Genomic DNA, 27,633 nt, shown 5'->3' with positions numbered 1-27,633 from the left:
ATGTTCAGGACCAAACGCTCGGTGCTCGTCCGGCGGCTCTGGCGGAGCCGCGCGCCCGGCGGCGAGGAGGAGGAGGAGGCGGCGGCGGGCGAGCCCGGCGCGGCGAGCGGCGGAGAGCCGAGCCCAGGCGCACCTGGGCGGGGGTCGCGGGTGCTGCCCGGGCAAGGCGGCCCGCGGCGGGCGGGCGGCGGCGGGCGCGGAGGCGGAACTGAAGGCGCTGACCCACGCCGTGCTGAAGCGGCTGAAGGAGCGGCAGCTGGAGGGGCTGCTGCACGCCGTGGAGTCCCGCGGCGGGGCGCGGACCCCCTGCCTGCTGCTGCCCGCCAAGGCCGACTCGCGGCTGGGGCAGCACTGGTACCCGCTGCCGGTGCTGCTCTGCAAGGTGTTCCGCTGGCCCGACCTCCGCCACTGCTCAGAAGTGAAGCGGTTATGTTGCTGTGAATCCTACGGCAAGGCTCACCCCGAGCTCGTCTGCTGCAACCCGCACCACCTCAGCCGGCTCTGCGAGCTAGGTATGGGCGGCGGGGAGGGATGGCTGGGGGGGGGTACGGGGTCTTTGGGGTGTTCTGGGGATGCCAGGGGGGAAGATGGAGGGGCTGCAGCGGTGCCAGGGGATGGAGGAGTTAAGAGGGGTGTAAGGGATAGAGAGTATGCAGGAATATAGGGGGTGCAAGGGATGGAGGGGATAAGGGTGCAGGGGATGGAGAGAATGCAGGGGTGCAGGGGCTAGAGGTGTGCAGGTGATGGAGGGGTTGCGGGAATGTAGGGGATACAGGGGTGCAGGAAATGCAGGGATATAGGGGACACAGGGCTGCAAGGGGATGGAGGTGATGCAGGGATATAAGAGTGCAGGGCTTGGAGGGGATGCAGGGATATAGGCGTACAGGGGTTCAGGGGAGGGAGGGAATGGAGGGATACATGGGGTGCAGGGGATGCAGGGATACAGGGTACGGAGGGGGATACAGGGGTGCAGAGGCTGGAGGTGTGCAGGAGATGGAGGGGGTGCAGAGGGTGCATGTGTGAAGGGGACACAGGGACGCATGGATGCAGCCCCACTCACCTCCCCCAGCCCACTAAACAATTTTTTTTTCCCTCCCGGAAAAAAAAAAAACAAAAAACAACCAAAACCCCCAAAACATCCCACAACAAACAACAAAGCCCGTCGCGCACGCACAAAAAACTTTTCCGTTGCCGTGGTTTATGTGTTGTGTGTGTGTTTTTCCCCTGTATTTAGGGGAGGGTGACCCCCATCCCCCAGCGGCGCCCCCCTCCCCTCCCGGGGGCCCCGGCGCTGCCTCCCCGCCGTCCCCGCGCGGTGCCGGGGGATTAGGGGCCGGGCGGCCCCGGCGCTGCCGCGGCTCCACCGAGCCAAGGAGGCCCCGATCAGACAGCCCGAGCGGCAGATAGCAGGGAGACTGGCGCCAGACGGACCCTTTTGTTTATCTGACAGCTAAATATCAAGGCAATCACCGCCTCGCTGCCCTGCCTCCAACCCCCAGAGCTAAGACAAACAGTTTTGCTAAAAGAATGCCACTGTTATCATAAGTTCCTATCTTTTTTCCTTTTTTTTTTTTTTTTCTTTCTCATGGCTCTGCCTTTATTTTCTCTGTGCTTTTCTAATTCCAGAGTCTCCCCCTCCACCCTACTCCAGATACCCAATGGATTTTCTCAAACCAACTGGTAAGTGGACTTTTTTCAATGCAGATAAAAAAGAGATAAAAAAAGGGAAAACAGACCCTTTCTCAGGGAAAACAGTGTCCTGCCTTTGTCATGCATTTCGTTTTTGGCTGCTTTAGTGCTTCTGTGCCTCTTGCTACCCCTGGAAGAATTAACATATAATTTATCTAAACCACCCTGTGCACAAAGTAGGATTTTAAAACTCTGGCAGGAAACTCCAAGAGGGATTGCAGTGCAGCACAGGCCTGTGCTGCTTGAGTCAGCCAGGAAAACTGTGGGCTCCAGTTGGAAATGGCAATGCTCCCACATCCCTGGGTGAATTTTTAGGGATTTAGGTTGGGATCCAGCACAGCATCTCTCTGATGCCTGGGAATCTCAATGAACCTTGACAGACTTGTTAGAAATCTTTCTGAGTTTTGTAGAAGCCTAATCCTGCCTCATCAGGCTTAAAAAAAAACCCAAAAAAACCCCAACAAAACAAACAACAAAAAACAGGAAAAGAGGTTGAAAAGTTTTTTGGGCTTTTTTTGAGTTTTTGTTTGGGTTTGTTTGTTTGTTTGTTTTGTTGTTTTTATTTTTCTTCCTTTTTTCTTTCTTTTTTTTTTTTTTTTTTTAATTTTTAGCACCACTCTGCATGCCTGTTGCTTGTAATTGAATGTCAGGGTGCCAGGGGAGAAGCCCATTTGAGGCTGGCACCAGCTCTTTTGCGGTTGTCTGCATAAACTCTTGGTTGGCAGCGAGCTCGCCGGGTGTGAGATAAATCAGGCTGGAAGAAGGAGGAGAGGTGGGGAGAATCGGAAACGGGGAGGGGGGGGAGCTCGGGAGGAGCAGCTCCTGGCTCCCTGAGGATTAGTGGATCTGGAGTGCTGGCTGGAGCACGGTGGTCTCTGTGGTCATGGCAGACAGGAGTGGCACGGCGGTGCAGGGAGGCAAAAGTAGAGGTATTTCTGAAGACCAATATCAGGTTGTTTGATGGGGGTTTTTTTGGGGGCCAGAGGAACGGCTTTTGTAAAATTACCTCTCTTCAGTTTCTTTGTGACTAAAAGAAACCTCAGCCTTGAAGCTGGTGTGGTACCGTTGTGGGGTCCCATCCTGCCCACTGCTCCCTTGGAGGCTGCACTGTTGTTTTTCTCCCTCTGCAAACTCTTTAAGAACACTGAGAAGTGTTCTTAAGTATTACCCAAGTAAGTTACTGCGTTAGTTGTTGTAAGTTAAGTGTTAGTTAAGTGTTACTGTTCCTCCTGGAAATAAGCAGAGCTGTTTAACAAACAGTCCGATTACAAGGCATGAGCTGTTTCGCCTTGGTGTGAAAAACCAGGAGATAAAAGCTTATGAATGAAAGAGGGATATTAGGAATAGGTTCAGCACTCCGGGCTTGCGCCAGGATGCAGTAGGGTTGTTCTGTAAGAGACTCTGAGGGTCTGCTGGGTCACAAAGTTTTGTAGGAGTTGGCATCATTTTGACTGCATCCCTGCAGTGCTCCCCCAGAAGTTCCTTATTTCTACCTTCATGGCCCTTCTTTCCACCCACTGATGATGCTGGCATGGGGTGCAAAGGGGTTTGGAGTTGCAGTGGTTAAAGGGTTAAAGCTTGGTTTTGGTTTCCTGTGAAGATGTTAGGTTAAATCTATTAGCAGCATTTAAACATCCAATCTGCCTCTGCCAGGATCTTATTTTCAGTTAGCCGAATGATATATTTATTCATTAGCAAGTGTTGACATAAGGTAGCAAAATGTGTGTAAACAGAAAAGCCGCAGAACATGAATGTGCCATTTCGAAAGGAAAAGTTATTCCTATCGGCCAATAGGAAGTGATTAACGCTGCCCATCGGAAGCACAGAAACAACTGGGTTACTCACCAAAAAGTCCTTTTTTTTTCCCTTTTGAAAGAAAAATCCCTTTGGCAGCTGAGGTCTGACTAACGGGGCTGTGACAGGCACAAGCGGAGCCTGGAAGTCTGTTGTGGCAGGTGGGTTTTGCAAGCTCAGGGTTTCTCGGTGTTTCCTCTGCGGAGGGTTTCCCTTCCCAGCATTGGTGCCATCCCCTGCGACAGTTTCCCAGCTGCTGTTGAGGATTGCTTGTCATGGGCCAGTTAGATGGGATGGGGAACAGTAGGTGACCACGGGAAGGCATGAAGATTTTTGCCCGGCTGATGCACATCATCCGTCTTCTCCCCTGGGATCTTGTGTGGGAACAGCCCCTGCATTTAAGACTCTGGCGGTGGGGCTGGGGATGCTCACTCAGCAGGAAACTTATGCATTTCCACCAAGAGTGATAAAAGTTTTTAAATGTTTGGTGCTACATCTTGTGTTTCACGTGTGCGGGCAGGCAGGTGATACCTGCACTGATGATCAGAGACTCAAAGAATAGTTTATTTTTGTGAGAGACCCTAAAAGCCGTCTGGTCCAGCCCTCCTGCAGTGATCAGGGACATCTTCAACTAGACCAGGTTGCTCACAGTCCTATCCAGCCTGACCTTGAAGGTTTCCAGAGATGGAGGATCCACCACCTTTCTGGGTAACCTGTGCCAGTGCCTCACCACCATCATCATAAACAGTTTCTTCCTTCTGTCTTGTCTAAATCTCTCCCCTTTTAGTTTAAAACCCTTATGATGGCAGGATTAAATTAGGGGTTTTTTGGGTGCAGAGGTTGAGATGGGCTGTGTTGCAGACTGGAGGAAAGCAGGGATGGACAGGGAGCTTACTGTCGTAGTTGATGGTCGAGTTACCTGTGGGAAGGCTGAAAGTTGGGCTGACTTACTTGGCCATAGAGTCCCAGAATGGTTTGGGTTGGAAGGAACCTGAAAGCTCACCTTGTTCCAGGTATGGACACCTTCCACCATCCCAGGTTGCTCCAAGCCCCATCCAACCTGGCCTTGGACTTGCCAGGGAGCGGAGAGGACTTTCATTCATCAAGGAGAGGATTTTTCCTCTCCGTTACAGAGGATATTTGCAGGGATGGATGATGCTGGCTTGCTCTGGAGGTGTGGGGCTGCTCAGCATTCCCGACGTCCCTAGAGGGGCTGCCACTTGCAGCTGTGTTGAAAGGGAGATGGGTAGTAGTGCCCTCAAATAATTCAGGTGGGTTGCTGGTTCATCCTTAGGTGAGACAAGGGCCTGCAAGTGGTTCCACTGTGCCCCTGAGTGACTGGTCATGGTGGTGCTGGAGTATGAGAGTGCAGGAGACTCGCTGAGATGTCTTTGCAGAGCCAAAAGCCCTCCTGAGGCATCAACTTTCATGGGAGTTGGAGGTTTGGCAGAGTCCAGGAGCTATTTGAGACCTTGCAAGGTTGGGCTGGTGGCCACCAGGAGTAATTGTATGTCTCTGCAATGGTTTCATACTGTGGGAAGGCAGCGTCAGGAGGAGACTGATGTGCAGCAGGCTGGGATAAACTTCTGATCCTATGACCTGTATGGTGCTGAGGATAAAATGAACCCTAGTACCCCTTACTAACAAGAGTCCTGGGCAGCTCAGAGGGTCATGGGAAGAGTGCCAGGATGAATCCAGCCATGAGAGTCCTGCCTTTGGGCTTATCCCATACCTGACTGTCGTGGTTGGTCTAGAGTTAAGGTGCACCAACTCTGCATCTTGTAAAGAGACTTCAGAGGGTAGTTCATGGATGAGGGGAACTGTCTGTTGGATGGTGGGACACAGGAAGGGAGCTGAGGAAGTCATGAAAGCACATGCACCTACTGCTAGTGTTGTGCATTTTAAGTTGGGATGGGATTCTGTCCTGCGGTCCTGTCTGATGTGCTAGCAGAGGACCTGGTCGTGTCTGATCCCTACAGCAAGACAATGTGGAAAGGGCCAATTATGTTCCTTATCCGCAGGAACTCCTCGGGGAGCTGTAGCTGGGGGCAGAGGGAGCCCAGGGCAGGGCAGGGTGGTCCAGCCTGCATTTAAGAAAACATCCGTAGTCCAAACAGGTTGAAGCCATCCCAAGGTTATGGTGGGGGGAATCTTCTGTCTAGACTAGAAAGGGTTAAAAAAAGTGGAAAACTTGTTTCTTTAAAGCACAGAAAGCAGGACAAGGCATTTAGGGAGCCAAGGCATTTAGAGATCGTATGGTATACAGTGTTTCACAAGTAAGTCTATTTCCTGTCTCCCCTATTGTTTTCGGTTTGATTAAGTATATCCTGTTAAACTGTATATTCCTGTTAGGGCTTCTACTTCACTCTGATAAAATGAGGTTATGCAGACAGGAATTTCTTATTCACTGGGATTTCAGGGATGGGATCTGGAAGAACTGCTTTATCAGTAGGGAGAAAAATCATCTCGGCTCTCCTGGTGGTGGCCCTCGCTTTGAGATACAGATGTGAGCAAAATGATGTCATTAGGGAGCCCAAATTTGGTGAAACCCAAAGCCCCTGAGGACCAGAAAGTTGCATGAACTTTACAGGTCTCAGGCTTGTCCCTGAGCTTGTAGTCCTGCATGGTAGTGACCAAAAAGCTGGAGTTTCCATGTAAGACCAGGAGACCAGTGTTGGCTTCTGACTTGTCACCTGGAGGAGCAGGCTTGGGGTGGAAAGCCTGGGCTCCAACGCCCTTGAGCTCCAACACCTCCACGCATCAGGAGAAACCTCTAATGGAGCAGACAATCTTACCCTGCCCTCTGTGTGGAGTAGGTCCAGTTGCCCACCTGTCCCGGGAGGTGACAGTAAGATCTGCCAGAGCTGGCGGTGACAAAATCTGAGCATGGGAACGCAAACTTAGCCCTTCTGCCGCAAAAAGGCGGCGATGAGACATTTCCCTTTCGGTTCCCGTTTTGTCGAGTTACAGGTGTCGACTAAATTGGGTGCATAAAGCCATGATTTAAGCATTTTTGGAAGCTCGCTTGCATCAGGACGGTGACAACCTTGATCTCCTTACCCGGTGACTGGGCCGGAGAGGTGGCAGCCAGCCTGTAATTTCTGCCGGTCTATAATCAGTGTTGGCTGGTGATGAAGCGCAGCCTTGACTGAGACAACGAGTTAGGGTGGATGCTTCTTGATGAACTACCGTCTCTGCGCGGACAATTAGTAATCGCTTCCTGCTAAGCCCTTTGGAATGTGTGTTCTGCTTGCGGCGATGCTGGGAGCCTTCAAAGAACCACCTATATATACTGATTATTCTTTTTTTCTTTTTTCTTTTTTTTTTCCTCTTCCTCTGCCCCAGCAGATTGTCCAGACTCTGTGCCTTCCTCCACTGAAACAGGGGGAACTAATTGTCTAGCCCCTGGGGGGCTTTCAGGTAAGACATCTCTTGTTGTCCTTGATCTTGGCCGCGGGTTGCATTGACTTGGGGTCCCAAGGGGAGGTTAAGGGATGCTGGGGGAGTTTGGGAATGCCTGTCACTGAGGAAGGTGTGCTCGAAGGGGAAGTTGGGTTTCACTTCAGTGGCATCTGTGCACCTCTTGTGCAGAGGATGTGTTGAAATCCCAGGCGAGCTTCTCCTTTGAATTCCAGCCATATTATGGCTCCATTCATTTTCAGACTGAGGCAGGAGGAGGTGTGTTGGGGAAGGCTAAGTGATGTTGGCTGACTGTTCATTTGGATGTGTGGATTATGGAAGTAGGTATACTTGTACTTCTGGGAAGGATTCAATGTCAAGGTGTCCTAGACTTGGTGGTGGTGGCAGTGACATCTCTTGTCCCTGGGATGAGAACTGTGCTTGGACTTTGCTCCTGGTAAGGTCACCAGCATCTTGCATCTGATGTGCAAGGGTCATAGTGCCCTGGGAGGAAAGGTGGCCCCGTTTTATGCAGAGGTTGTTGCAGACAGAGTTGGTGATCCTTATGGATCCCTTCCAACTTGAGATACTCTACGATTACCCGTTTGCCATCTCCTTCAGCCTTCAGGTGCTGTTACACAGTAGGGGGCTGGAAGACACCCCTCTTTGCTCACCCTTCTTGGGCTTTTCATAGAAATACAGAAATAGAAATTGAGAATGGTTTGGGTTGGAAAGGACCTTTTTTGAAGGTCATCTAGTCCAACTCCCAACCGCTTTTCCAAGGTGTGATGTCTCAGGCGCCACATGTCCCATTCCGGACTGGACAGCTTGGTGGCTGAGCTCTGTCTCTACCAGCATTAAAGTGTCTGAAACGGTGTACCTGCAGGTACTTGCTGATGTTTGAAGGTGCTTCCCTTTGTGGGGATGTCTCCTTGATTTATGATTTATTCATCGCCCTGAAACTGGAATTCAGAAGTAGGTCGGCGGCGGCCGCACGCGCGCGTGCATCTGCCCCTGCCTCTCTCCAGGAACTGCGTTTGGTGTGGATGTCTTTAAGTGAGCCTTGTTTGTTTTTCTTTGGGTGTAATATATACCCTGTCTGTTATTTGAGAGGGGAGCATATTGTTTGTTCAAAGGCCCTAATGAGAATTAATCAAACGAAGGGGGAGAGGGAACAGAGAAGCTTGTAGCTGGTTTTTTTGTTGTTGTTGTTGGTTTTTTTTGGTTTTTTAATTCAGAAGACTTTGGGGTTTTTTTTTTTTTTGCTATTGGAGCCTATAGCTTCAGGGAATTAAAAAAAAAAATAGAGACTGTGGAAAGAAAAGACAAGAAGCAAAACAACACAATAAATAAGGATGTTGTTAGATCTTTCTTTTTTTCCTTTTTCCTCCTGAAATACACCCATTGCAGAGGGGAGGAGAGAGTTCAGTTCCACAGGATACCACATGAAATAAGCAGAGGAAGTACTCGCTTTTAAAAGGGGGCTTTCTGTAAGGTTCAGCCTTTTGATAACATCTCGTCTGGCTGCTCTGCTCCCGAAGGGAAGGCGGGAGGTGGGGGCTTGGACTGCAGGAAATAACATGGCTCGTTCCTGGTGCCTCCTGAAGGGCCATGGAAGGAGACCTCTAGCTCCTTAATTGAGCTTCTTCCCCAAATGAAAGCACATTTCCACCTGAAAATACATTTTTTACTTACTTTATTATATTGTTATTATTTCACTGGATTTTATTTTTGTTTTATGTCTCCCTTATCAAAGGTTCCCCCCCTCCCCAAGCCTGGAAACAGAACCTTTTACGATCATTAACCGCTCTTTTTTTCCTCCCCAAATGTAATTGTAGCCATTTAGTTTAATGAGGAGCTGATAGGAGAGTTGGCTCATGAAGGGATACGGTTAGCTACCCAAGCCCTGAAACAAAGCCGAATGCCTCCACATGAAAGAGCATTTGTTTTGAATTTGCTCTGATTTACTGGCATCTCCCTTCCGCGTGCAGAAGTGCAGCGCTGAAAATTCCCAACTGGAGGGACCCAGTCAAGAAAGGAAAATAAACGCACTTTGCAGCAATCCTCCAAAGCTCACTTTCTCCTTCTTTTTTTTTTCCCTCCCCCCTCCTGCATATTTTAGTTAGCAGGAGAGTGTGTTTGAAGGGAGCTTTAATGAGTTATTGGCAGGCTACTCAGCCCGCTCTTGGGCTCGGTCTTACCTACCTTTGGGCAGATGGGGATGAGAGTGATGCCGGGTGGAGAATCCAGCATCCCTCATCCCCTTGCAGACCTGTACAGGTTGGATTTGCAGCTCTTTGATGAAAGGATGGCTTAAGAAAAGATAAACCCCGAACATTTTTGGTAGTTTGGAAACTGGACTGGGTGGCTGAGGAGAAAGACGTCATGGTGGGTGGTGGTGGGTTCCTGTAGCACTGCAGGCTTTGGCCACCAGTGACGGGCTGTGGGTGCTGCTGTAGCGGTGGAGGTCATGGTCAGTAGACCTGCTCTGATGTCCTGAAGTTGGAAGAGCAGGATATAGCAAGGAAGATGGCTCTCAGCACTGAGAATTTGGGAATTGGGACTGCCAAAGGTTCGCAGCCCCTCTGTCAGGGAAACCGTGTGGGGGGGTTGAGAGGGTGGTGGCAAGAGGAGCATTAAAGGGGCTCAAAGTAAGTGCCCCTTGCAGCTCTCCATGAGGATCCTTTGATGATGAGGAGTCTCAGATCCAGCCCCCGCCGGGGTCTGTCTCCTTCTGGAGGCTGAAGGCAGTTTTGTTGATGGATACCAGAGGCGCTGGGGGATGTGGCGGGGGGAGCGGCGCAGCCGGGGAGATGTACGGGGAGTGTTTCCCCCTTGTGATAACTGATCTGAGCTGCTCCTTTCCTCCCTCCTTCTTCTCTCTGTTCTGTTTCCTGACCCAGGAATGCAGTGTTGGTCAGTCCTTCACACTGTGCTTGGTGCCCTCTTCTCATCCCACCTCTGCTCTCTCTCCCCCAGCCATCCCGTTCTCCAGCCGATGGACCCCACGCTTTCCCTGAGGCACTGAATCTCACTTACGTATTCTTGCCTTTATTTATTTTCTTATATCATCTGTATTTTTGTCGGTGGTCAGTCTGTGGGTAGGGCAGGACTCCTCGCTCACGTTATCTCCCACTGACATGGCTGTGCTCAGGTATTGCCAGCCAGATCCTTTCTGCCCTCAGTGTGGTTAAAGGGCGAAAATATCCCATCGGAGACAAAAATAATTCCCGTAAATGGGAGACAGAGGGTGGTTTTCCTGTATTTTGAGCTGACTTGTACTCAGCAGATGTGTTTGGTTATGACTTCTTTCAAACAAGCTAAGCCACGCTTGGAGAGCCTGGAGGTGGCCGGCCCGTGGTCCAGTGGCATTGGATTGGTGGGAGTGAAATTCCTGTGTGACCCATGGAGAAGCTCTGTTCCAAGGGTAGAAGTGAGCAGATGGTGTTTGGTGGTGTTGGGGCTGGGGTTTCCACGGAGTGTGATCCCCCCAGCCCTGGACATCTCTGTCTTGACCCATGTGTGGCATGGGACTGGTGGCTCTTGGATGATGGGAGGTTGGGGTGTCCGTGGTGGGTGAGAAGGTGACTCTCCAGCAGGACAGGTGAATAGTGCTGGATCTGCTGGCAAAGCAAAGCTCTCCAAGAAGCTCAGAGCTTGTCATCAGAGAGGGGAAGCAAGATGAGCTCCACTGCTCTTTTATTTATAGAGGTTGTTCCTAAAATACCAAACCCCAGAGTTTACCCAGATTTTGGCCCAATCCTGTTCACTTACCCAGACTCTGGAACTGCCCCAGGGTTTCCAAGAGCCAGTGTACATTGAGTGATGATGCTTGGTGAGCGCTGGATCAAGGCTCTGCAGGGGTTGAGTCTGGGAGACCTGCAAGGCACTTCTGCAGCAGGCACAGACTCAGCTTCTCCCTCCCAACTCCACACTAAAAAGATGGGGAAAAGACCTCCAGAGACTGGAAAAGCATCAACATTGCTCCCTGCTGTGGGACCTTGTCTGGTTTAAGGGACCTCTTGGCTGATTGACATTTCATTCCAAAATTGCGGACAGGCCGGGAATGTTTCACTATGCCTCTGATCCCTGCTGGTATCTGCTCACCAGGGAAGAAGCACCTTGTCCAAATCCGGAGCTATTTGCTCCCCGAAGTGGCTCCCCACTGCTCTCCCCCCGCCCATGTAAACAGGATCCTGAGCTGTTCCTCTGCCAGAGTCCTGCCTGTGTTTTCCCGTTCCCCCTACTTCCACCTCCCTCTCCTACAGAGTTTATAACCTCCTGTGAAATGCCTTTATTTACAAATTGGCATCCTATTATAATCTGAAATTGAGACTTCTTCCTGTGGAACTAGGATTGTATATTTGTCCCAGGGATAAACAATTGCTTGGGAATTTTTTTTCTTTAAGTCACTTATTTTTGGTTTATTTTTGAGCTTGTGTCCTTTTAATTTTTTTTTTTTTTTTTTTTTTTTTTTAATTTGCTTTGAGCTTCACGGGACGTTGCACCCTTTCCTTCCCAGCCTCGCTGGAGACGTGACTCTCCCCTCCACCTCCCCCCACCCCCTTGCCTACCTAAAAACCACCATCCTGTCCTGGAAAGGACAAGGTTATCAGGGGTTAACGCCAGGATGACAGCACTGGAGCCTCTGGAGCAGAGCAGGCTGCCTGCCAGACTAGGAGCCTCCCGGCTCGCCTCGCACATCATCTGACCGTGGCCGACTGGGAGGAGGGAGCCGGCGCTTGGCACCAGCCCCGGGCTCTTGGCTTGGCCACCCGCTCTGGTTCCTTGAGCCCTGTGAGGGCTCTTTTTTTTTTTTCTTTTTTTTAAGGGGGTTCTCACCCTATGGGGACCCCCCTGGGACACGGCCAGGATAGTCCTTGTGCTACCGCAGGGATGCAGGGGGCATCCTCCTTGCAGCTCCAGGCGTTTCGCCGAACAAAATCCTTCCAAAGCAAATAGAATCCATTTAATAATTACTTTTAAGTGCTCTAGAGCCTCTTGAGCCTTTCCTAGATACTCTTCTATGATGCATTTTATAAAGAAATGGTGGCAGGGGTACTCCCCCCATTAGGTACTGGGTGTTTCAATCCATACCTGTGCAGCTCCGTTAAATCCATTTTTCCAGATGCCAATTGATTTTCCCAACCTTTGAAACAGCTGATGATAAAATGCAGAGGAAGACCCCGCAACCAGCAAATCCACCGTGGTGGGGGATGATGGTGTGGACCAGTGATGGGGAGTGTGAGGGGAACAATCCCGTTTTAATCCCGCAACGTGGCACTTTTTAGGGAGTAACGAGGGCACAGGGGCGAATTTTGGAAGTTAGGCGTGTCGATCCAAACCGTGCCCTGCTCGCAGTGGCCGCCCCCATGAGCGCCGGCAACTTGATCACTGGGGACATTTAAAACTCGATGGGACAAAAACACTCGTAGAGGAGCAGCCCCGGGCTGGCAGGGACTCGGGGCTGCATCGTTTCCATCCCTGCTGTCTGCCAGTGGGTATCACTTACACTAGAGGAACCAGTAACATTATCCACATGCATTTCCCCGCCACCGGCATGGGGGGGGATGCCTATTTCGAACCGCGGCGGCCAAGACCGTAAACCTCCATGCTGTGCTTAAAACGGGGGTTTTACACCCCGTTTTAGGGCGCACAGGAAGAGAACTGTGTGCGAGGACCCGCTCCCCAGCCCTAGCTGCGCTCCAGCAGAGCGACAGGCTGGGCAGGTGGGTGGGTGCCAGCCCCACTGCCGTCCCCCCGCCGGCGTGAATGACCCACGCCGCAGCCTGGCCGCCTGCCTACTGTCACAAAGGAGCTTCCTTTCCAGTTTATTTTCAGCGCCGAGATATTATTAACCGCCGAGGCACGGTCTCTCCGCTCCAGCCACCCTTGCTTTTTGCCTAAATCGCTTTGTTTTCAGCCCCCCGTCTCGGCGTGCCGGGGCCGCCGGCGTGGCCCCGGTGCCGCCGGGGTACCGGCTGCGTCACGGCTGCTGTTGAGGAACAGAGGGCACGGAGGAGCAGGAGGCCTGATCCTGCTCGGGGCTGAGGTCGGGCGAGGGAAGGAGCTCTCGGCGGCTCGCAGGATTTCCGCCTGCTGTCTTTGGATTAGCCCCCGGGTTTTTTTTTTTCTCTCTCTCTCTCTCTCCCTTTCATTTCTTTTTTTTTTTTTTTTATTATTCTTCAACTTCTTCTTTTAATAAAGGCAACGTCTTGGGTGTTGCCATCTGCTTCTTCCTCTGCAGGTTATTTGACTTGTTTTCTTTTCTCTTTTATTATTTTGTTGCTTTTTCTTTTTCCTTCTTCTCTTTCTTCTTTTTTCTTCTTTTTCCTTCTCTTTCCTTCTCTTTGCTTCTCTTTCTCCTTCTTTTTCTCCTACTCTTTCTTTTTTCCTTCTTCCTTCTTCTTTTTCTTCTTATACTTGTTTTCCTTCTTCTTCCTGTTTTTCCTCTTCTTCTCGTTTTCCTTCTTCTTATATTTTCCTTTCTAATGCAAGAAAAAAACTTTTCTGGGCAGGCATTGCAGGAATTTTCCATCCCTGTCCAGGGAAGGGTGGGGGCTTGGATCCCCTGGGCACAAACCTGCTGCAAGAGCCACCCTTGGGGGGGATCTTTGCCCATGGGCTCAGGTCATTGGTTCCAAAAAGCTTTTTCCAGGGGGTTTTGTGCTGCTGGGGATGTGATGGGGTGTTTGCTAACAGACAGCCCTACTCTCTTTTTTCTTTTCTTTTTTATTGATTTTTCCCTTGGTTTTTTTTCCTCTCCCTCTTTTGGGTTACCATTCAGATGCGTGATGATAACTTTCACCCTGTTAATTAACAGGAAACATTGGGACAAGACAGGAAATTACATCAGTCTTTTATGAGGAAAGAGCCAAGAAAAAAAAAAATGCAAGAAAACATAGTTATTAGTGAAAGGAAAGAAAGTGCCAGGGGAGGAGGAGAAAGAAGGAGAAAAAAAAGGGAGGAAAAAACACCATCCCATGGGCCCTGCTTTTCCGAGGGAGGCTGCTCCAGCACTTGATTTTATTTTTATTATATTGAAAAATATTTGACTAGCAGGGTCACCTTTGCTTGAGTGCGACACTCTGGCTTCCCGAGGAATCTTTTTTTTTTTTTTTTTTATTTTCATGCTTTTTCTCAGCTTCCTTCCCCAAACTGTGAGGCCTAGGAAGCTCTTGGCCGGGAGACTAATTTTGGTTTGGCTGCTCAGCCCTTCAAATTGGTCCCCACCCAGTGTCATTATCTTGGTTTTAACTTGCAAGGAGAAAAAAAAAAACAACAAAAAAAAACAACAAAAAAAAAAACCACCCTGTAAGAGCTGGCTCAGCCCTTCTCTACCCTTTTAACCTCTCTGAATAAAAAAACCCTACTGGCTTCAGCCTCCCTGGCTGGGTTGTGCTGGCAGTGCCGAGGCACTGTGGGGTGTTTGCAGGAGGTCCTGGTGATGCTCTTGTGATGCTCCTCTGTGTGTGATGGCAGGTACCTGGCTCTGTGGTCCTTCCTCATCCTCCCTCAGGGACGAAGGGAGATCCCTGGTGGGGTGCTGAGGTTTGGCAAGCCACCTCTAGGGTGAAGTTCTGGCTCCCATGGGCTTTTCTGGCTTTTCCTTGAATACCTGGGCAGGTGGAAAGGCAAATTTTGCCATCATGAATAATTCAGAACAGCTGGGGGCTCTTTAACCCTTGTTGCAAATATGTAGCCATAGATATACGTAGTGAGACTGTAGGTGGTTAAATATTCAGCAAAATCTATTCAACCGATTTGTATAGGTTAATGTAAATGGAGATAATATATCCAATATATTATATGTATAATTATATAGGGTATATTCTGTATATAATGAATATATTCAATATATTCACTGTATATTGGACAGATTCCATATCTCTGTAGAATTCTATATGAAACATATATAGGTTAAATAGATTTTGTGTGTTAGAACCAGACCTGCATCAGTAAGAGCTGGCCTTGCGTTGGAGAAATGGGTTGGGGAAGTGGTGGAAGCTCAAACGTCTGTGGCTTTTGCAAGTGGTGAGGTTGGCTCTGGATCCAACGATTTTTGGTGGTGGTAACCTATGGGTTGAATTTAGGGATGACAAAAAAATACCAGGCATCACTGGAGAGGAGGAGGAGGACCCTCCATGGCGGTTGATACGAAATAATACCGGAGGAGTTATGTGTCTGTTCACACGCCGGTGTGCAAGGTGGTGTTTTGAGTGGAAAAGCAGGGAAAATGGCAAAGTAGTCGAGAAACTAAACCCTGAGATGAGGTCCTGCTCGCCCACGCGGGATGGCTGTCAGTGACCCTGTGGCTGGGCTCCGACAGCACCTTCCCAGGCAGAGCGGACGGAGTAAATAACTCCATAAAATCATTCTTCGAGCAGGAATCAAATAACAGGAGTTTTATTTGGAAAAGGAGCTGGGAGCCTGAAGTTACATCACTGCATTTGAAGTGATGAATTCATTTGCTTTGGAAGCCAGGCTGAGACTTCTTAGCTCACGATAAGGAACAAACCCATAAATCATAGGCAGAGGCCTGTAGTTTTCCTGTTCTTTGTCACAGCCAAGCATCGAAAATGTATCCTGGGTGTCAAGAGCAAGAAGCCTTGGCTCACCTGAGATGTTGCACTGCAGTTACTTTCTGGGGAAGATGGTGTGGTGCTGGGTTTGCCGAGCCCCAGATCCCCTGGGCTTTATCCCTGCGGGAAGCTGCTGCTGGGTCTCAGTGATGCCCGAATCCCTTGGGTTTTGTTCCCCTGGGAGGATGCTTCCTGGGTCTCTATGCTGCCCAAATCCCTTGGGTTTTTTCTCCATGGCAGAATGCTGGTGACACACCAAATCCCTTGGGCTTTGTCCCCATGGGTGGATACTGCTGGTTGTTGGTGATGCCCAGCTTCCCTGGGCTTTGTCCCCATGGGTGGATGCTGCTGGGTGCTGGTGACACCCCAAATCCTCTGAGCTTTGTCCCCATGGGAGGATCGTTCTGGGTCTTGGTGGTGGCACCCCAGTGATGACATGGTCCCCTCCTGGGACTCCGCTCTGCTGTTGCTACCAAAACTTGGGTGAGATGAGCCACAAGGAGCTTTTTGGTGTTTTTTTGGTTTTTTTTAATCTGAGTGCTGCCGACCTGCCCCGTTTTATAGCCCGGGGCAAACCTCTGCCGGCCTCCGTCTGCGAGAAGGGGGTGCCAGCTCCGCCAGAGCGCCGGGAGGGTTAATTACTTAATGAATATAATATTCTCTATAATTGCTACGCGTTATTAATCCAGAGCAAAGTGAGAGGCGAGGGGAGGGGTGTGTGCGTGGCCAGGCTTGTGAACTCCGTCCCAACGCCGTCCGTCCCGTCTGTCCATCCCGCACATCCGTCCCACGCTTGCCCCCCGGAGCGGGTCGGGGCTGGTGCTGTCCGTCTGTCCGTCTGTCCATCCCTGGGTGGTGACCCTGCCTGTACTCCAGCGTGCTTCGCCGCCTGCTCTTAGGAATAGGCGTGATTAGATTATGAAGGCAGACAGAAGTAATGATTAACTTTTTCAGTCTGCCTGCTGTCTCCAGTCTGGCGCTGGGTGTTTTTTTTTCCCCCTAAGTAGGCCCTGGCCCCGCGTCGACAGGGTATTAGGTTGTAAAGAAAGCCAGGAGGAATGAAGGCAAGCGAGGGAGGGGAAAGGGGAGGGAGGGAGCCTTTTCCATCGGATCCGGGACTGGAATTTATTGGCAGGAATGCAGTAAATGCTCCAAATGCCAGCCCAGCTAAACAGTTTTCATAATTGTTACGGAGCAGGGCACGACGAGCGTGAAAAGGACTTTTGTTCCTGCCCTGCTTTTTCCATGGGTTTACATCCCTGTGAGGGAGATGCTGCTCTGGGAAAAGGATCTGAGGGAGGTGGTCTTTTTTTTTTTTTTTTTTGGTGGGGTGAGAAACATATATTTACGTCTGTTTTCAGTCTTTGGTGAGAATTCTGGGTCGGTGTGTGCTGCAGGGAGAAGCTTTTTTTCCAGTATTGAAATGAGAACGGCAGCGATGTAGTGTCTGTGTGCGTATGGAATGCAGTTGAGGGGGGAAAAGAAAAAATCCCAACACACATCTGTGTATTAGGTATCCCATTTGGAAATCCTAGACTGCTCTACTTCAGTTTTTATTAAGGTCTTTACAAGGTTTTTAACGTGTAAGCCACATAGCTACACGCTGTCAGTGGAGGGTTGTGGCTTTGGTGGAGACCATATCCCTGCCCTCCCCAGGGCATCACCAGATACAGAGTGACCCCACTCGCAACAGTGCAGCTTTATTTTTAAATTGCCAAAGCTTTTTAAAGCGATCCTCTAAACCCCAGCTCAGTGGCTGCTTCGAGGGGGCCTGTGATGCCACGGCTGGCGTGGACTGGTGGCCTCTGATGGCTTCAGCGCCTGTGGCCTGATTCATCCAGGAAAGGTGATGGGCAGGATGCTGCCACAGGAGCCTCCAGCACAACCCAGGCCGGGAAAGATATTTTGGCAAGATGCATCCTCGCGTCTGATTTGCATCGCTGTAAGTCAGGAGCCCTTTGTGTGCCGGTTTCTCTTTCTCAGAAGTTTTCTGGTTGAGATCTGGGTTGGGTATGGGTGGAGAAGGGGTGTGTCTTTGGTAGCTGCTGAGGCTGAAGCATGGAGGTGGCTGCTCCTCTCTGGGAGCTGGGGCTGGTACCAGCCCTGAGTCACTCGGGGCTCCCATGGCCGCATCTCATGAGCACTGGCTTGGGCTTCCTGTATTTTCCGGAGGAGCCTCCTGGCTGATTTGTTATGAAAATGCGGTTATTCCAGGTTTCTCTCAAGGAAGGGGAGGAGGTTGGAGGGTGCACAGGGCAGTGGAGCACTGTGAAGCACCTCCCAAGCCAGCAAGTCCTCCCACCAGCATGGGAGAACAGCAACAGGGACACACACAGCAAAAAATAGGATTTCTGGGGGTTTTCCACAAGGTTCTGCATACCCTTGTGGCTATTTGGATGGCCTGGGTGCCTTAAAAACCCCATGGATGTTGGCAGGACCACTCTGGAAGGGTCTCCCCTCTCGAAGAATCCCTGTATCCCACCCACCCACCCAACTGTTGGGCTGGAGCTTGGGGGAAGGGATTCCCGTCCTACTGCTTTTTTGAAACAAGGGAAAAGTTTTCCCACACCTTTGAGGGGTGCAGAAGGAGAGGCAGATAAAGACGGTTCTTTAAATTAAAACTTCAAAAATAATTAGGCTGACTGTATACTAAACAACAGCAAAGAGGCCCATTTACTGTAAATATTATGAATGGATTTGGCTGGCTTCTTCATCCCCACCCTTCCTCTAAGGCTTTTCTCTGAGCTGAGTCGAAATTCGGCCTTCAGACAGCACGATACTCTATAATTTGCATGGCTGATGAGGCCTGAAGCCTGGTACGGAGGAAACTGGAGTCAGCTGGCTCCTCTAACCACTGGAGACAGGCAGACAGGCATTTTTGGTGTGTGCCTGTGTATTTCCCCCTCCTCCCCTCTGCCCCACCTCCTTGTAGCTCCAACCTTGCTTGGCTTTTAAAGAGAATGGTCACAAAAAAAGGGTTCTTCTCTTCTTGAGTCGTTTTTAGCCGTGGTAATTGATTAATCACTGTAATTAGACAGGAGCAGTGACTAATGGGATGTTTATGAATCAAATTTCTGGTTTGGTGGACTCCATGAACTCAGCAGTTTCACTTGGGTTCTTTCTTTGCCGTCCTGCAATGCAGGGGACATTGATCACCCCATATTTTTCAAGCTTGGACGTCCCTCCTTATTCAGCCTTGGTGTCTGCTCTGCTAGTGTCTGCTCTGGAGTCTCTGTAGGCCTGCAGCAGTGTTCTTAGAGGGCTCTTTTCTCACTTTACTTTCTTGATTTTATTGTCCCATCCCTGAATTAACCCTCAAAAGGTCAGGCCTGGGCTCCAGGCTGGGAGAAAGTTGGCTCAAGGTGCCACCAAGCTGGGGTGGGAACCTGAGGGGATGTCCTCAGAGGTGAGTCATCTCTACCCACCATCTCACCTGGCCTCCTTTTTGTCCTGATTTCGCAAGGGGGTTTCCCAGCTGTGGTGAATGAAGGTGATGGAAGTTCTTGGTTGGGTCACCTGGGGACTGAGCAGAGCACTCCCAAACTTGTAGGTGGCCACTGAGTCAAAGCTGAGCCAAAGCCCCAGAAATACTGGGAAATAAGAGACTCCTTCCCCTGGTGGCTTCTGCCATATTTTATCCTCTTTGTCCTCACTGGACTTGCCCTTAGACAAAATCAGCAAACTGCAGTCTTGTGGGGAAACTCAGATGGGCGTTTATTTTCATGCCAGGTTGACTGATTTTGCAAGGAGCAAGGAGCCATTTGAGTGATTGGGTGGGCAACTTGTTAATAAATTAAAGAAATAATCTCAAGGCTCTTTAGCCTGCCTGACTACTGTATATGCTGAGTAATAAGAGCTGCCTAATTAGGCATAGACACAAATTTATGGTCTAGCCTGTCAATCCGCGGATTAAGGACTGCATAAGTACCTACTGACACGATGGGCTGTAATGGCTCCTAAAGAGATGTTATGGTCTATCGTGTCAATAATCCACAGATTAAAGGCTCCCTAAGTATGGCTCCCTAAGTATGTGTTGACGTGACTGACTGTCTCAGCTCTTTGGGGGCTCTCCTGTTGGTGAGATGGAGGGACCCCACAGGCCACCTTGGGCGGTGGCATCCCTGCAGTAGGTAAGGGTTTATTTTCTCTGTAAACAACAGGAGCTTAACACATGACCATCCCCTAAATTAGGCTTTCAGAAACCACCCCAGCCATCAAAATCAGGGGGTGGTGAGGAAAGTGAAGCTGTCTAGCCCTTGTGTGCAGGGAGATATAAAAGGTTTGGGGCAAACATTGCCGTGGGTGGTGTCTCCAGGCTGCCCACAAACTCCGTTAAAGGCACAAAGACCCTTTTCTGCAGCAGGATATATCGTTTAATTTGGATTCTTTTTTCCCTTTGCTTTTGCATAACATACCTGGAAATCTGACTTTAAGTATTTCTCTTGGGTTTTCTTTTTTTTTTTCCTTTTGTTTTGTTTTGGTTTTTTGTTTGTTGTTTTTGTTGTTTTGTTTGTTTTTGTTGGTTTGGGCTTTTCATTTTGTTTTGTTTTGTTTTGTCCCCCTACCCTGTTAATCACCTGAGATTTAACTTTTGAGTGCCGATTTTAATTTGTGTTGATGAGCAGGTCATCCTCACCTTAATGTTATGCCTCTTCACTTCTTGAGTTAGGACTCGGTGGGTGTTTTTCCTGATATCCTACAGAATCAGGACTTAACCAATAACAGGAAGGGCAAAGCGGCAACTGGGGTGCCCCGAGCAGTGCTGAAGACCCTCGGGAAGGGCATGAAAAAAAACCCAAAAACCCATAAAAAATCCCAGGTTTTGTGTCTCCGTCTCTTCCATCTCGAGGAGTAGGAGAAGACAGTGATCACGTCTCTGCCCCGGGCACACAAATGCCACTTAAGGTCAGCCAAGAGAGATTACCGGGTGCGAGACGCGCTGAGCTTGGTCTCAGCCTTGGCCCAGCCAGACGACACGTTGTGCTGACACCAGTCCAGCCTGTTGTTTTTTGTTTTTTGTTTTTTATTAAGCACAGATCTCCCTCCGTGTGTGCAGGTGGATAAAGGGGGGGGAAGGACCGTAATGTGTTCATCTGCTCCTCGGCAGGTGCCCACAGCACTTGTTTTCCAGCAGAAAGCTGCCTCCTGGAAAGCCTGGCAGGGATCCCTCCAGGTCTCTGGGGTCCTCAACATTGTAAGGATGTGGACCTGCTGGGGCAAGTCCAGAGGAGGCCCTGGAGATGGTTCGAGGGCTGGAGCCCCTCTGCTCTGGAGCCAGGCTGGGAGAGCTGGGGGGTTCACCTGGAGAAGAGAAGGCTCCAGGGAGACCTGAGAGCCCCTTGCAGGGCCTAAAGGGGCTCCAGGAGAGCTGGAGAGGGACTGGGGACAAGGGATGGAGGGACAGGATGAGAAAGAATGGCTTCCCAGTGCCAGAGGACAGGGTTAGATGGCATATTGGGAAGGAATTGCTGTCTGTGAGGGTGGTGAGGCCCTGACCCAGGTTTCCCAGAGAAGCTGTGGAAGTGTCGAAGTCCAGGTTGGATGTGGCTTGGAGCAACCTGGTCTAATGGAAAGTGTCCCTGCCCATGGCAGGGGGTTGGAACATGATGGTCTCGAAAAGTCCCTTTAAACCCAGACCATCCTGTCATTCTGTGAAAATGAGGAGACTTTTCTTAGTTCAGGGTAGCGTGGTGAGTGTTGTGTGAGGGCTGATGTTTGATGGGGAAGCCAGACACAGGGATCATAGAGGAATGAGGAAGAGGAGGCAGTGAGGTGGTGAGTAGTTTAGGAAGAGCATGGTAAGATGCTTGGAATCAAAACTGTCCTTTCAAAAATAAATATATAAGTACATATATTAGAAAAAACACTCTTATGTAGTTTTAAACAACCCTACAGTTGGATAATTTTATTTGCCTATAATCCTAAATATCATTGATAAAGATCCAGTTACAGGCATTTAAAAACCTCATCAGGAACACCATTTTATTCCCATTTTCAGCAGTGAATTGTTATTATTGCAGATACTGGTGACGATTTCGACAGCTCTTGATGTGATCTGCTGGGAGCGGTCCCGGCGGGTGAGATAGCTCAGTGTGTGCTAAACTTGCTGTTTTCTTTCAAAGTCAGTTGATTACAGGAAAACCTTTAGCTATGTCAAAACAAAACAAAACACAAACAAAAGATCCCCAGCCCACCTTCCCTCTGTGTCCATGAACGTGGCCCTGGTGCAAGGCTGAGATCTGAAAGCTGGACGGGAGCAACGTTATTTTAGTTTATTGCTATTATTTTTTAAATTCATTTTTGCTGAAATGCTTTGGTTCTTTGTGAATTAAAAAAAAACCAAAAAACAACAAAAAACCAAAACCAACAAAAAAACCGCACACACTTTTTCTTCCCAAATGCCTAATAAAACTACTGGAGCTCGGAAAGAAAAAGTACGGATGACATGGTTTCATCATCTTAAAAGTGTTCATGTGATGGGCAGAAAAGCCACACCAGAAATTTCCTACCACTTGCAAGTGGTGGGACATGTGAGTCCTCCTGCCACAGCTTGGAAGAACCAAGTGTGGGGCCTTTCTGTTACACTTGGGTGTTTCCATGGTGTGAATCTCCCATACTCACTGTCCTCTGGACCTCATTTGTTTCAGCAGCTGTTAATGTTTTGGGGTTATTGGTTTGGTCTTCCATCCTCCAGGATTTCTGTATGGATAAAGCATTTTCAGCAGCATCCCTGCCTGGAGTAGGATGATACCCTGAGCCCACAGATGGCATGTGCACCCCCCAGTGTAGAGGCATCCTGACTGTGGTCTTTTATTGGGCGATTTTGGGCAGGATTTGGCGTTCCTGAGAGTCAAGGCAAGTGGTGGGGAACCTCACAGCCTGCTGTGCTGATTGGTGTGTTGGGAAGCAGCGGGGATGATGCTTTTGTGAAGGACAAGGGTTGTGTTGGCAAAGTCAGGGCAGCCCCTCAAGAAAATTCAGGAAGGTGTAAAAAATACGGAAAGAAAAGAGTTTTCCAGTGGGAGTGGAATACGGTATAATATGGTTGTTCTGGGGCATCATTGGTGTCACCCTAAGGACTTTGGGGTATCAAGTTACTGCCTTGATTTCCCCCCTCTGTGAGGAACTGTTGCGGGTGGTTGTTCTCCGTCAACCCGACTACGAGCTGATCAATACAACTAATTCCCTAAATTCCTGAGGGCAGAGTCACTTTATTTTCAGTTATTTCTATACTATTATTTTTGCACAATGAACTTGCACAATGCTCCAGGGAGAGGGGGTGAGTCTGGGGGGGAACCATGGAAAATCCTAATAAACCCAGTGATAGCAGCAAACGGAGGGGGTGCTTAATAACGAAATAATAGCGCGGATGTTTATAGCATTAAACATTATCATTGTTTGCTGGAATATGGGAACGCTCCCAGTTTGCTGGGAGTTTTCCAGGCATTTAGAAAGGGACGTGTTTGCTCCGAGGAGCTCGTAAAAACGATGCTTTTAACTCAAAACAGGGATCCCAAAGTGCTTGCAGCCGTTTGTGGGCTGTCGCACACGAGGGTGTCTTGAGGATGATGTGGCTGTGAATTTCCTGGGATCTGGGGTTTTGTGTGAGTTTGAAGAAAGCAGAGATGGGAGTTGGATGGCGGGTCCCTGCCATGACCCCAGGTTGCACGGGGTGAACTGCGTTTTTGGGCAAAATCCTTCTATTTGCTTCGTTTGCACAGATCATTGCCACCAAAAAAAGCCTTTTAGGGGAAAAAAAAGGAAAGTCTGTCACTGTAGGAAGCATCTCTGAGTCATTTTTTCCTTCTCTCCTGCCACCTCCTCTCCTGCCTGGGTGATGCCACTGGCTTTTCCCACCCCTTTTCCTGGCGGATGCCAGAACTGGGGAGGTGGGTGGGAGTGAGGGGGCTCTGATGGGGTCCCGACAACTGTGAAAAGCAGCTTTGGCGGCGGCTGGCAAGGAGGCCTGAGCCTGTTTATCCGAGCTCAACCCTTATATTCTCATGGCTTTTTGACTAGACATCCAGTCAACAGCCGAAGCCCGCAAACGGAAGAGGCTCTGGCATATTTATACTGCGTGCTGGCATCAACTCCTTAAAAAAAAAAATATATCCCGGATTACCTAAGATTTGTCCTTGAGGTCTGGTCACCCCATGTCATTGAAAAACCTAGTGGGATTCATTCATGAACTTCCAGCCCTCCATAAAGGTCTCTTCATTCATCGCCAAGGCAGTTTTCTTTTTTTTTTTTTTTCACTTTTTTTTTTTTTTTTTTTTTTTTTCCTTAAATGCTCTGGCAATTAACTAACTCTTTGTAATTGGCAACAGGCTGGTTGTTAAGTGGTCTTCACTAATGCAAGCATAAATGCCAAGCGCAAAAATCGCTTTTCCAACCACGGCTCCCTCCTGATAGGGATGCTTTTATGTTCAAATAGATAAAAACCTGTAGGAATTTCAACAGGGATTTAATGGCTGTTGCTCCAGAATTCCCTCAGCTGCTGTAAAACAAAACCCAGGAGGCTCTGAACATCACTGGCAGGCAGTCAGCGGGGAGGAGGGTGGTGGGTGGTCAGTGGAGATCCTCCGAATCCAGGACCATCCTCCTCATGGGTCTAGAAACATCCTTCCCCTGGATCCAGCGTCATCCTCCTGAAATTCCTCTGTCTCCCAGGCATCCTGCACCCCAGTTCCTCCACCTCCCAGGGGGGTGGTGGACACTCCACCTTTGGGGGTATTTCCTGCCCCTCCGGGTGCACCCTTGAGTGGGGGGCACCCTGTTTGGGTTAGTGGGGAGGAAACCCAAACTGCCCACCCTGTCCCCCCTCCTCTGTCCCCAGTTCCAGCAGGACATAAAGTTACCTGCAACAAAGCCTTGTGAGGCACCAAAAGAGGGAGGTGGGAGGACAAACTGGGGTGCACCTTGACGGATGTTGTTCCAGGGGCCACCCCACCCTGGTTTAACCTGGGAGTGAGGGTCCCTATTTTGGGGCATACACAGCCAGGCCCATTTTTAGTAGCTGCCTCCAGCGACTGGAGAAATATTTTCCTTGCTGGCATAGAAATGAGGAAATTAAAAGTGTGTGGTTGGGCTTTTTTTTTTTTTTTTTTTCTCTCTTTCTTTCTTTCTCTCTTAAAAGCACAGTGCAGGGCTTCAAACACAGCTCTGAGATGGGAGAAAAACGCCTGCGCTGAGGAAATGGGTTATTAATAGCAAAAAATAGAGAAAACAGGGAAACCAGCATGTTGCCATGGGGAGGGGGGAGTTGAGGAGCTGCAGGGAGGGCTTTGAGTTGCTGGGTCACCCACCATCCCCTCTCCCATGGTGCAGGGAATTATTTTGGTAGTGCTCACTAACTTGCATTCCCAGCTAGGGTTTTTTTTGATTTTGGTTTGTGGTTGGGTTTTTTGTACTTTTTTTTTTTTTTTTTTTTTGAAATACAATTATAGAGATGAATAGTTCCCAGGTCTTAACATGCCTACTGAGGCTGGAAGGAATTACCCGCTGAGCAGCGCCAGCCTGCTAGGGATCCTCCGTAAGGAAAAGGGGCTTTCTCACATTTTTTCCCTCCTCCTCCTCCCTTGCTTTTTCTTCCTACGTCATATCCTCGCTGCACGCACAGGGTAGCTATGGGGAAGGAAGTTGAAAGAAGGGCTAAGGGAATTTTATTCTGGATTTTTTTTTTAAAAGTTTTTTTTAAGTCATTTTTGTTAATAAGTGTGAGATTTTTTTTGATTCCGTCTGTCTCTTGGTGCTTCCCGTGAGTTAGGGCTTTCATCTGACATGTCCATTCTCTCCATCACCCAGGCTCTACATATGGGCAGGAAAAAGCCCCCTGAACTGGGGGCAAGTTCCCATCCTCTCTGGTCCCATGGGGTGAACTTCAGTGTGGTTTTCTTAACAGCACCTCATGTTTTTTCTGTGTCTGTGCACAGTAGATCATTTTTAATGGAAATTAATCCATCATTTGGTGGGTGAAAATAAGGGGGCTTAGAGTATTTGGTCTTGGTGGATGCTGCTGGCTGGAGCATCTCCCCTCCTGTTGGCACTGAAGGTGGCCCTGGTGTTGGTTTGGGTGAGGGTGACTGTGCCTCAGGGGCTGATGGTGTGTCTGAAGCCACCTTTAAAGGTGGACCTGGTGATTTAGGACTCATAAAATCCAGCTAAAATTAGGCACTGGAACAGCACAGGAGTCCCCCAAACCTGGAAATGTTCTTGATGACGTGACTTTTGGAAACAGAGGGTATGCTGTGGATGTTGGTGTGCACACGGAGAACATCGTGAAGACATGGGCAGGGCAAGGTCCTGCTGTTTCTGCATCACTTTTGGTTCATATTGACTCCACTGGTGCTAAATTTCTCCTTTTTTTTTTTTTTTTCCCCCTTTTCTCTGTTGTCCTGTAGATTCTCAAGTTCTTCAGGAGCCAGGGGATAGGTCACACTGGTGTGTGGTGGCATACTGGGAAGAGAAGACACGCGTGGGTCGGCTGTACTCTGTCCAAGAGCCCTCCCTGGATATCTTCTATGATCTACCTCAGGGGAATGGTTTCTGCCTCGGACAGCTCAACTCAGACAACAAAAGCCAACTGGTGCAGAAGGTCCGCAGCAAGATCGGCTACGGCATCCAGCTCACCAAGGAAGTGGACGGCGTGTGGGTGTACAACCGCAGCAGTTACCCCATCTTCATCAAGTCGGCCACACTGGACAACCCCGACTCCAGGACGTTGCTGGTTCACAAGGTGTTCCCGGGTTTTTCCATCAAGGCTTTTGACTACGAGAAGGCGTACAGCTTGCAGAGACCCAACGACCACGAGTTCATGCAGCAGCCGTGGACCGGATTTACCGTTCAGATCAGCTTTGTGAAAGGCTGGGGCCAGTGCTACACGAGACAGTTCATCAGCAGTTGCCCGTGCTGGTTGGAGGTTATTTTTAATAACCGATGACTCGAGACAGTGTGGACTCATGACATTTATACTACTTTGCTGCTACTATTTCCTTCTGAGTGCTTGCTTTTCATGCAAACTTTTTTTGGTTTTGTTTTGTTTTTGTTTTTTTTTGTTTGTTACCCCTCTCTCTTCGTTTTGAGAAATAGCTTATGGAAAGATATTTTTTTTTTTTTTTCCTCGCCTTGGGGGTATTTTGATAAATATATCTATTTTTTAGAAGTGTGAATGACCAATGACTCAGAAGGGTGAGAGAAGGGTGCAAGGGGGATATCTAGAATCATATATGATAATTATTTCACACATCTGAAGGGGATCGACGGATTTGAAAGCCACTTGCTCTATGTTACAACTCCTTCTCTTGGACAAATCAACAAGATACCTGTATTTTTTACGCACCACCTTCCCAACCCTGGTGACGGTGACACCGAGACCCCTTCCCCAGCGGTGCTAACCCTGCGTTGCCGCCGGAGGATGGTGCAAAACTTTCCCAACCGGGTCTTTTACCGACCCTTTTGAATTTTTATTGTAGTTTTCTCGTTGCTGGGTTCGTGTCTTGTCACTGTGTTCATCCTTCCACTGCTTTTTCCGTGTGTTTTACGGCCATGGATTTGACGCAAGGGGAGAAAGCAACAGCGGAGGAGCTTCGCCCATGGCCCGTGCTTGGTAATTTCAGCTGAGATGTGAAGCGACAGAAGCCTAAGCCTAAAAAAAAAAACCAACCATAAAACAAAACAAAAGAAAAATACAAATGGGGAAAACAAAAGACAAAGTGTTCACCGTAGTTGGTCTGTTGTAACCTGCTCAGATCAGGTTATCCAGGTACCACCTTATCTGGAAATGCAGTTGTGCTTTCATTTCTTCTTGAATTCATACACGAGTATGATACTTTTACACTGTTCTTAGCTCAATGAGCATGTTTAGACCTTAACATAAGCTATTTTTCTAAATATAAAGGTTTAATTGAACAAGAGAGCATTCTCATTGGATCTTTAGCATTGTAGTGCTTTCGAAATACACACACACACAGAAAAAAAGGACTCCTTAAAAAACCCTGAGATTTATTAAAGAAAAAAGTGTATTTTATGTTATATATAAATATATTATTACTTGTAAATATAAAGACTTTTATAAGCATCATTATTTATGTATTGTGCAATGTGTATAAACGAGAAAAAATAAGAAAGATGCACTTTGCTTTAATATAAATGCAAATAACAAATGCCAAAT

At 48.9% G+C, this 27,633-nt stretch overlaps 1 protein-coding gene across 1 annotated transcript; it reads left to right on the top strand.

Annotated features, from left to right (window-relative positions):
* On the top strand, window positions 1-27,633 carry SMAD7 (SMAD family member 7). Its single transcript, XM_050329940.1, is given in 5 exon segments — window positions 1-105; window positions 107-512; window positions 1,627-1,680; window positions 6,829-6,903; window positions 25,865-27,633. Coding segments are annotated over 5 exon segments (1,179 nt in total). The 3' UTR covers window positions 26,404-27,633.

The sequence above is a fragment of the Myiozetetes cayanensis genome, unplaced genomic scaffold (assembly GCF_022539395.1).
Source record: "Myiozetetes cayanensis isolate MyiCay16 unplaced genomic scaffold, myiCay2020 scf4, whole genome shotgun sequence".
NCBI classification, from domain to species: Eukaryota; Metazoa; Chordata; class Aves; order Passeriformes; family Tyrannidae; genus Myiozetetes; species Myiozetetes cayanensis.
Note: the sequence above shows the minus strand (reverse complement) of the source record. Positions and strands in the feature narration are given on the sequence as shown.